Genomic DNA, 11,155 nt, shown 5'->3' with positions numbered 1-11,155 from the left:
GAAACAAAAGGAATAACGACTATATCGTATTATATCAAAGTTGACCCTTCCATGGATCTCGAGAGATATTATTTTGGATTATTGGGAGTTATTATTTCGTTTATTGAGAGTCGACTATAGGATTTGACTATTTAAAATCAGCTAGCAAGTCCGAATCTAAGTTAGGAAACATGCTTCCGTATTTCCTTCGATATTATATCTCACTTGAGTATAATTTCTATACACTAAAAGTTTAAAAATTATTTACTGTCAGGTCATTAATTTAAATATAATTACATTTAAGTGTTCATAATAAATGGATCAAGCATAAAACTCAGGTAACAAGTTAAATTTGACTAAATTGCACTAATAGCGCAAAAATTAATTCATTATACTGTTTATGTAAGTTAAATCCTTTTTTTCCCACTAAGGACTAAAAAAATTGGCGTCAAATTTTTCAACCACCAGATTCCACAACGCACCAGCAACTTGTACAATGCTAATCAACATACCCAAACATCCAAGAATCATGTTGAGGCAATACATTAAGCTGTTTCTGCTAGGTTTCTTGATTGAAATCCACATGAAGCAAGGGTAAACCAGAGATAAAGGCAGTGCAATTCCACCCACAAAAGCAGCCAAACTTCCCAAAAATGGGAATGCCACTGATATGAAATATGTCAATCCGCCAAAGAAGAGTTTGATGCATAATTTTACCCACCTCGGGCACGCCTTGTGTTGCTTGCTTACATATATTCTTTCAAAGTTGTCAAATACGGGCATTGCATATATTTGAAATGTGCATAAAGATTGGATTATCACCATTATGTATATTGTGCCTGTTAACCACTTTGGTGTGCTCTCTTGGTGGTATTTTGCAATTGCAGTCATAATTCCACTTGCAGGCATCTGCCAACCAATTAAAAATACGCCTCAATTCTAACTAAGTTAAAAGTTATATGAATGTTCACTTATGAACATGTCACTCGATTTATCTATGAGACGGATTCAGTGTACCGGTACAATATTCATTTGATCTCAATACTTTCAATGCATAATATCAATTTATGTGTAAAAATTCATTAAAATTGCATCAGATATATAGTAAATATGAAATCATAACTTTAAAAATATATTAGTTCAACACTAAGAACTTTAAAAATTGAATCTATAGAATTTAAATTCTGAATCCGCTCTACTTTAGCTTACCTGACTAGTTAAGTCATTGAAATATATGACATACATAGAAACTACACAAAGTGTATTCATAAGTCACAAAAAAATTTATAGTTCAAAAATGTTTGAAAAAATACCACTAAAAATGATTAATTAGACTCCGGTAAATAGTAAGAGTATCATGTAAAATGGATTTAAAGAATACTAAGGAGTATAAAGCATGAGTAGAAAATTACCAGATTTCCATAAGACCAATATCCTCCAATTGCCAGGGGAAATATACACATTGCGATAAAAGAGTATGATGACACTACTCCTCTCCACATACTAGTCCGTGTAGGATGTTTAGGATTGGTAGGTAATGTCCCCTGCATAAATTTCAATAGAGAAACAGGAAAAAGAAAAAGTTTTAGAAACATGCACTTCTTCAACAATACAATCATAAAGCAATAGTATAACTTAATTTCCCGTCGAAATTGAACCAGTAACCTTTCAAAGGTTTTTCAACCCTAGAATTGATTTTGAATTGAATCAAAGGGATTTAAAATATAATATATAAAAATAAAAAATAATTTTTGTTATATACACAGTATACTTTTTCGGCGAAGGGAGTTCAACCGAACACCCTTCTGCCATCTAAATCCGCTCCGTGTTTAACAGAACATAAATTTAAGAAGAAAAAAAGGACACTCCGGTGCACAAAGTATTCTGCACTCACGCAGGGTCTGGAAGGGCGCAACCCAAGGGGTGTGATGTAAACAACCTAGTATAATGCAAGCATTAATGGCTAAAAGAGTATCACATAAATTAGAAGGGAGAGAATAAAAGTTACCTGTATTTCCAAAACAACATTGTGACCTCTGAAAGCAATGGCAATTATAGCAACACCATTTAGGATAGCACGAAATCGAGCCATTGTTGTTGTTGCATTATCAGATGGGTTGTAGGAGACTCCATTGGGTCTACCTTTACTGATGGAGAGTGCCCATATTAGAGTTAAATAGGCCACGCCCATGACTGAGCCAACAAAGGAAACCCAAGATAAGGAGTGCAAATTGGGGCAAAATTGGGCAATTAAAATGGCAAGGCATATAAACAACAAGAACCACTGAACTCCACTCAAAGGTCTGTGGTGGCAATTGTGATCATTTCCACATATTGCATTGTAGAAAAGTTGAAGGGTACCTCCCCCTGCTATAATGGACATAACACAAGTGCCCCCTGATAGGTACATTATTGGGAATATTGCTAGACATTTTCCCAATTTTAGTCCTGAAAATAATGGTAAGATATTCCATTAGTTTCGTTTTCAGAGAAAAAGAAAAACAGTGGCGATTGACTGAGAATGCACTAGCAAAATGTCACTACAAAAAAACTGGTATTAGCTACAAACTCCGTTGCTAATCTGTCACCACATTGTTCATAGCTAACAAAGAATGATAAACGCACAAATTTTCCCATAATTGTTTTCCAAAGCCTAATTTTGCAAAATTTAAGTAAAAAATAAATTCATATGCTAACCTAAAGTAGAAGTTGTGGCATATAAATCAATAAATATTTCTAGAAGAAATCCTTAAGGTTCTAATCCGATAATTTATACTAAATTTTAAGGAGTATGAACTTTTTTAGTTATGTGCTTCAGTGAAAAAAGAGAGATAGAAATGAGTTAGTCTCTATATTCAAAAATATAATTTCTGCAAAATAAAACGAAAGCAGAAACAAAAGATAGATATTGAATCAAATGAATAACGTTCCGAGCCCAACAAAAAACTGTGTTTCCTTAAAGAATTAAATCCCCTCACTGTTGCCCAAGGTTGTTGAATTAAATCCTCCTAGGATAGAACGAAACAACTATTCTGTAATATATGCAATGGAAATTACAGAACTTCGTCGAACTCAACAAACGGCAGTAAACCACACTAATACGTACGTTTTTTTGCTTTTGAAAATCAGTGCAGAAATGCAGAAGAGGGGAGAATATGCAAATCTCGGTAATCTGAAAGTCAGACCAAACCTCTGAATTTATAGTCAAATAGTTTGGGTTGAATAGGTGCGAAAGTACCTGTTCACATGAGGTACTGTTTCGGCAGAAAACTTTTTTGTTTGGTCGCGAATTTCAATTTCAAAAATAATCGTTAGGTGTTAGGAAATCATCCGCGCGAATTTTAATTTCAAAAACAATCGTTAGGCGTTAGGAAATTATCCGCAAAAATATTAGGAAAAAGAAAAATAGATAATGGGGGTCGGGGCCGAGCGACGACGGCACGAGGCACCACTTCTTTTCAACTCTTTAAGAGCTAGAAGATGTATTTCTATATATAAGCACCATTATTTTCTTTACTTTTTTGGACGAGGGACAAAGTTCATTGGTCCAATTATTTAACACAACATATAAAACCTTTTCCTTTTTTTAAGTTTATTTAGGCCAACCTACAGAGATTTCAAACAAGTCTTTCTTTATTTATTTAATTATCTATTTTCATTTGACGTAATTGTGGAAACAGAGATATTGGCGGCCTTCCTAACCTCTGTTGACCCCACGCTCCTAGTCTATTAATTCCAAGAAAAGTTACACCTTTTATAATTAAAAATAAATTAAATTAATATTTTTGTTTTCCTCTCATGGCATGATGTTATAGTTAAATAAATGTCACAATATATTTAAAATTAATTAATTTAATTTTTTTTTACCTATCTCTTTAGTTTTGTGTCCGGTCAAACGGTTCATGTAAAATAAAGGGTAGGGAGCATTTGTTTGAACTTTGAACTAACCGAAAGCTGCAATAGAGAGTTGAAGGTATCTGCTATAACGAGTTCCAGAGTTTGATTCGTGAAGATGAACTAATAGCCACATAGTATACAGCCGCCATGCAAAAACCACCGTCAAAATTATTATTCCCCACGACCTGCAGGAATTGCATATATTCAATTAGATGATTTAAAATTTAAGGCCTATTTTACGTCAATAATTTACGTGTTTGTTCTGTCACTTAGCATCTATGATTTGTATCGTTTATGATATAGAAAAATTTCAGAAATAAGATATTTTTTTAAAGCAATAGGACACTTTGGTCCAGAATTTGTATTTTCTTAAAAAAATTATTGAATATGTATAAATTGTTAATTTAAAACCTAGTAACATAAACGAACTAGAATCTCAAACCCACAAACCCCGCCACTATGCTAAAAAAATATTTTTACTTTTACTTCTCCATTTTAGCAAATCAAGAATAAGACAAATTCTTTTCCTGTTTCATTCTTATCATTAACTACTAATTCTTCAAATTATTTTTCAATAATATTTAAAATTCTATCATTATTATGGACAAAATAGTAAAATAATAAAATATATACTAGTATTTATTAATATTTTTTAAAGGGAGTGCAAAATTAAAAGTGGTAAAATGAAGAGGAAGAGTATATAAGAATGGAATTAAGTATCTTAACATGTAGGAGTACATGATTGTGCATATCTAGCTATTGATTGTGCATATCTTTCTCATGATTAATTAAAGAAGGCATGATGAGTGTAAAAAAGAAATAAAGTAAAAAAAAAGGTATGATACATGGGTATATAGTACCATAACTAATTACAGTAGAAAACAATATATAGAAATAAAGTCCAAAATTTGAGGCATATCTCACTATTAGAAAAATACAATTTGTGACGGAATTCATTAATACGGACGAAATTTGTGACAGACATAATAATATGGCATTATTCAATTTCTATCGCAATTCTTTCACAAATTTATGACGGAAATAAAAATTTATATATACTGGTAGATATATTGATCCGTACGTTACACACTCAATAAAATTTCTTTTTGCTGACAACTGATAAATAGAAAAAGGTATAATGTATGAATTAATGTGCATTGTCTGAGAATTTTATTTAACGTTTAAGCTCAAAACATTAATTAACTCTTTTGGCACATTTAATTTATTTTACAAGGTCATCTTCAGTAGACCTCCGTGACTAATAGTATCTCAGTTTATACTATTCAATTTCTACCAAACAATGGGAAAAGAAAAGCTTCTACGTAATTTCCTTCAGCGTCTGATCAATCCTTTTACAACACACCAAAAGCATGAAAAAAGGGTAGATCCATCTGCATACGGAATAAACCAGAAATTTTGCAATTTCTTTAAACAGATTACTACTATATACAGACCATATATTAGTTCATATAATGCAAAAACCTAATCTTAAATTATTGTTCCTTTTAAGTAAAGTTAAATCTGATGTTTGTCTACTATTAGGAATAACTGAATCACATATAAGCAATTTCTAAAAATCGCATGGCAATCAAGAATAATTAACAACCCACCGGAAGATAGTACTCTCTCCCTTTATTTTTATTCAATATATTTTTACTTTTATTTGTCCACTATACTAAATCAACAGAAAAATAATATTTTTTTTCTTCTGTTTTATTCTTATTATTAACTACTCATTTGCCAAATTATTTCCAAACTACCATTATTATGGATAAAATTGTAAAATACATACTTCATTTATTTTTTCAAAGAAGTGCAAAGTCAAAAATGAACAACTAAGTTTTGTTTCAATTTACGTGACACATTTCGCTAATCAAGAGTCAAACTGCTTAAAATTTGACCAATATTTTAAAATATATATTTTTCTCGTATTGACATAAGAAAAATTGTAATAACATATAGAACTTTTTATATAATTTTTGAATATCTAAATTATAATTTCAAAATACTGGGTTAAACTAATTAAATTTAGCTTTAAAATGTAGTGAAATTGACGCTCCATAAACTAAATGTGTCGTCTAAATTAACATAGGGAGTAGTAATAAATGGCTAATAAAAAGAAAAGGAATATTAAGGAGGCTTAATTACTTACCATCCCAAAGACGTGAAAGCAAAGGGGAGAACAAGAGCTGGAGTTCCAATGCCAGAACACAATAAATGAAACGCCGCCGTATAAGCATTCCCCTTTCTTGATTCCGTTATAGGCAAGTAACTTTCTACTTCTTCTGGAATATTCATATTCTTCTTCTCCATGCCGCCGTCGACCGCCGCCATGCATGACGGCGAATCTCTTCCTTGCGACTGATTATTGTCAAAGCGATCGTCATTATCAATGGGTATGATTTTCAATGAAGAGAAAGATGATGACACCCTTTCTATATCTCCCATATTCTGATTTTCTGTTAAATTTTCAGAAGAAAAGCTATGAAATTATTAAGAGACAATATAATATGGTTATTGTTTTCGTAAGTAAATGGTGTTGTATATATAGAGAGATCTTTCTAGTAGTGAGCGTCCTTACGTATGTGCCCACGCCAGCATGTGACGTAAATTAATTATGATAATACTATTATATTCACACGTAATCATGTGACTTCCCTGCTTACATTCTTATTCCCTTATATGATAATAAATCCCTTAGCTTTTGTTTTCTGATTCGGAGACCACAAATATTATGATATTAGTCTTAATTTATTTAATTTAACAGAAATTAATTAAGAAAGAATAAGTTATTAGCAGCTTTGATGTTATTTTACTCTAAGACATTAATCATACTCTCTCCGTCCTAAATTACAAGAATTGTAACATGTCGGTTTGAAATGATTAATTAGTAAGAAAAAGTAGTAAAAGTGTTTGACTATTAAATTAAAATGAAAAATAGACAGGTATTTTGTAATCGTTTAACAATGTTTGTGTACGGTCAAAACCGATTAAGTCAGTCGTACGGACTGGTCGAGATGATAATACTTCGATCAAAGGGTATCTGCGTGACGACAAGTCGAGGTCCGAAGTAAGGGCGTCAAGCTTCGAGCTCTAAGACCGATCAATGAAAAGCTCGATATCATTATCGAGCTCATATTCAAATCGAACTACGAGGCAAAGCGGAGATTATCGAAGATGCATAGACCGACCAACACTCACCCCGAATATCGAGACTCCAAGTCAGAATCGAGCTCGAACCAAGGCCGAGGGCTCGATCCAATACCGAGCTCGAGCCAGTATGCATATAGGGACACATTGTAAGCATAAAGGGACACATTGTAACAAAGACAACTTTAGAGGGATTAACACTTTTGGGCTCATTTACTTTGCCTTGTTTATCAATATTTTCTTTTTTCTCTGCTATTCCATTTGTCAAGAATACATATATTTCTATTTCACTCTATATTTTGTACCAAATTATATTACGTGTCCTTAGAACCATACACAAATTTAACTCTATCCAATTTTTCGGGTAAACAGTTTGGCGCCCACCGTAGGACTAAGGATAACAGTGTTCGTTTGATATAAATCTGCAACACACACCAGTTTACGCTCATCTTTTGAGAGTGTCTCTGACTCGAACTAGAAATGGAAAACCCTCGATTAATGACTTTACCCACCGACAATGAAGTCGGCCTTCAAGACGAAACCAATAACTTGATGCCCAAGGACGGAAGGCCGCTTATCGATGTCATTGAAGCTCGAGTCGAAGTACCTGAAGCTCAAGCCGAAGTACCGCTAGATGTCAACTAACATGTGGCCTTAGAGGCAAACCAACGCTCCGAGCCAGAAAATAGCATTCATGGCGGTACTCAATCTACATCTCGAGACTCTCATAACGTGGAAAAAATCGGAGTCAGCTTGCGTATGATTTTTGAAATGTTACAAGACCAGCAGGTAGTGATAGCTCAGTTACAGAGCCAAACCCAGCTACCAAGCATACCGGAGCCCAGTCCACCTCGAGAAATTGCTCACCGAACGGAGCCAGCCGTAGTGAGGTCAAACGAATCAGAATCAGGGACTACCCCCGAAATTACTAAAATACATGAGGAACTCACAAAGCGAATCGAGGCCAACAATTAGAAAGTAGAAACATATAATTCCAGGGTCGATCAAATCCCAGGAGCTCCGCCCACGATAAAAGGGTTGGATTTCAAGAAATTTGTACAAAAGCCTTTTTCTTTCGAGTGCAGCCCTAAAACCAATCCCCAAAAAGTTTCTTATGCCCAAAATTCCCAAATATAACGGTACGACCGATCCTAATGAACACGTCACCTCTTATACGTGTACCATCAAGGGTAACGATTTGGAAGATGATGAAATCGAGTCCGTGTAGTTGGAAATATTCAGAGAGACCCTCTCGAAGGGGGCGATAATTTGGTATCATAACATGCCATCAAATTCCATCGATTCATTTTCTATGTTAGCGGATTTGTTTGTAAGGGCACATGCCGGTGCCATAAAGGTTGCAACAAAGAAATTAGACCTTTTCAAAGTAAAACAAAGGGATAATGAACTGCTGAGGGAGTTCGTGTCCCAATTTCAAATGGAACATATGGAATTGCCACCGGTCATAGACGACTGGGCCGTCCAAGCTTTCACCTAAGGGTTGAATGAGCAAAGTTCAATAGCGTATCGAGCAATAACTTGGGCAGATGTACACAATCGATACCAGTCAAAAATCAGGGTCGAAGACGACCAATTAGGAGCTCCTTCCGGATCTATGCATCATAACAGATCGGCTATTAAAAACCAGAGGGACATCGACAGAGAACAGAGGTTGAACAGAGACCGATATCAACCATACGTTGCAGATCGAACAAACAATAGTTCGACACGCAATATCGCCTGGACAATCGAATGAGTGATCGAGGACAGAATTCTCGAGGGCTTATGAGCAAAAGTGGCTTTGACAAATATGTTGATCCTGTAGAGGAACCTTGACTATCAGAGTACAATTTCAGCGTCGATGCATCAGGCATTGTATCGGCGATTGGAAGAATCAAAGATACTAGGTGGCCCAGACCCATGCAAACCAACCCTTTCCCAAAGGAACCCGAATTTGATGTGCAAGTATCATGGTACGCATGGCCATAGGACCGAGGATTGCAGACAATTAAGAGATGAGGTAGCCCGTCTATTCAATGAGGGCCACCTTCAAGAGTTCCTCAGTAACCGAGCCAAAGATCACTTCAGAGAAAGGGAGGCCAACAGAAAAGATAAACAAGAGGAACCTCATCATATCATTCATATGATCATCGGTGGGGTCCATACTCCACAGGGGCTCGTACTCAAATGCGGCAAGGTATCGGCCACAGGGAAAAAACGAACTCGAGGTTATGTACCCGAGGGCACTTTATCATTCGAAATTGAAGAAGCGGAAGGCATTTCTCAGCCTCACAATGACGCTCTGGTGATTTCTATCCTATTAAATAAAGTTCAAGTTAAGTGTGTTTTAGTGGATCCAGGTAGCTCTGTGAATATCATCCGATCTTGGGTTGTGGAGCAGCTCGGTTTGTATAATCAAGTTGTGCCCGCAACTCGGGTCTTAAACGGCTTCAATATGGCCAGTGAAACGACTAAAGGGGAAATTATTCTACCCGTGAATGTGGCCGGAACCATCCAAAATACCAAGTTCCACATAATCGAAGGTGACATAAGGTACAACGCCCTACTCGGAAGGCCTTGGATCCACAATATGAGGGCACTGCCTTCGACTCTCCACCAAGTAATAAATTTCCCTACATCGGATGGCGTGAAAATAGTATACGGGGAGCAGTATGCTGCGAAGGAAATATTTGCGGTCGATGAGGTAACACCGATACCAATATTATTAGCCTCAGAAAAGTCGAGCATAAAAGATAGACGAGAGTCCAAATAGCAATCACAGACACCGGTCTCGGCTGAATCGGTGAAGCAGGAAATAGAAGATGACGAGGAAGATTTTCTGACCCATCGAACTTTTATCGTCCCCGACAACTCTGACGCCACCAAATCGACGATCGAAGAACTGGAGTAGGTTATATTAATCGAAGATCTGCTCGAGAGGAAGGTATATCTGGGAACGGGATTGACCCCCAAACTCAGGAAAAAACATATTCAATTCCTTATTGATAACATAGATTGTTTTGCTTGGTCCCATTTAGACATGACAGGGATCCCACCATCTATAACAACGCACCAGCTGAGCTTGGACCCTAGGTTCAAATCGGTGAAGCAAAAAAGAAGACCTCAGTCTGAGGTAAATCACGCATATGTAAAGGATGAGGTAACTAAACTTCTCAAAATAGGGTCAATTCGGGAAGTGAAATATCCCGAATGGTTAGCCAATTTAGTTGTAGTCCCTAAAAGGGGGAACAAACTTAGAATGTGTGTAGATTATAAAGATTTAAACAAATCATGCCCCAAAGATTCATTTTCACTGCCTAGCATCGATCGCATGATCGATGCCACAGCCGGCCATGAAATCTTTACTTTTCTTGTTGCCTATTCCGGGTACAATCAAATTCGAAGGAACCCAGAGGACCAAGAAAAAACTTCATTTATCACTAAGTATGGAACCTATTGTTATAATAAAATTCCATTCGGGCTAAAAAAACGCAGGAGATACTTACCAACGCCTAGTGAATAAAATGTTCGAAGTACAGATAGGTAAGTCGATGGAAGTTTACATTGATGACATGCTAGTTAAATCCCTGTGCGCAGAGGACCATTTGACTCATTTGCAGGAAACGTTAAAATTTTAAGGAAATACAACATGAAGCTCAACCCCGAGAAATGTTCTTTTGGGGTTGGGTCGGGCAAGTTCCTTGGCTTCATGGTATCGAATCGGGGGATCGAGATCAACCCCGACAAAATCAAGGCCATCAAAGACATCATCACCGTGGATAGTTTGAAAGCAGTGCAAAGGCTGACCGGACGGATAGTTTCCTTAGACCGATTCATTTCAAGGTCGTCAGATCGAAGCCACAAATTCTTCTCTCTACTCAAGAAGAAGAACAATTTTGCTTGGACCTTGGAATGCCAACAGGCACTAGAATAATTGAAACGGTACTTATCGAGCCCAACACTGCTTCACACTCCGAAGACAGCTGAGAAGCTTTACTTATACTTGGCGGTGTCGGAAATCACGGTAAGTGGCGTCCTAGTTCAAGAAGAGCAATGTACACAATTTTCTGTTTATTATGTAAGTCGGACCTTAGGAGAGGCAGAGACTAGAAAGCCACACTTAGAGAAA

The 11,155-nt window shown here is 36.1% G+C and overlaps 1 protein-coding gene across 1 annotated transcript; it reads right to left on the bottom strand.

The window, feature by feature from the left end:
• Positions 1–307: 307 nt before the first annotated feature.
• LOC104107538 (lysine histidine transporter-like 8) lies at positions 308–6,407 on the bottom strand. Its single transcript, XM_009616373.4, has 5 exons — positions 6,029–6,407; positions 3,928–4,061; positions 1,988–2,427; positions 1,392–1,523; positions 308–888 (listed from the first exon to the last, which is right to left on the bottom strand). The coding sequence occupies exons 1-5, from the start codon at positions 6,322–6,324 to the stop codon at positions 406–408; spliced, it is 1,485 nt and encodes a 494-aa protein (XP_009614668.1). The 5' UTR covers positions 6,325–6,407; the 3' UTR covers positions 308–405.
• Between the last annotated feature and the right edge of the window lie 4,748 nt (positions 6,408–11,155).

Source organism: Nicotiana tomentosiformis, chromosome 10, assembly GCF_000390325.3.
Source record: "Nicotiana tomentosiformis chromosome 10, ASM39032v3, whole genome shotgun sequence".
In the NCBI taxonomy this organism is placed as follows: domain Eukaryota; kingdom Viridiplantae; phylum Streptophyta; class Magnoliopsida; order Solanales; family Solanaceae; genus Nicotiana; species Nicotiana tomentosiformis.
Note: the sequence above shows the minus strand (reverse complement) of the source record. Positions and strands in the feature narration are given on the sequence as shown.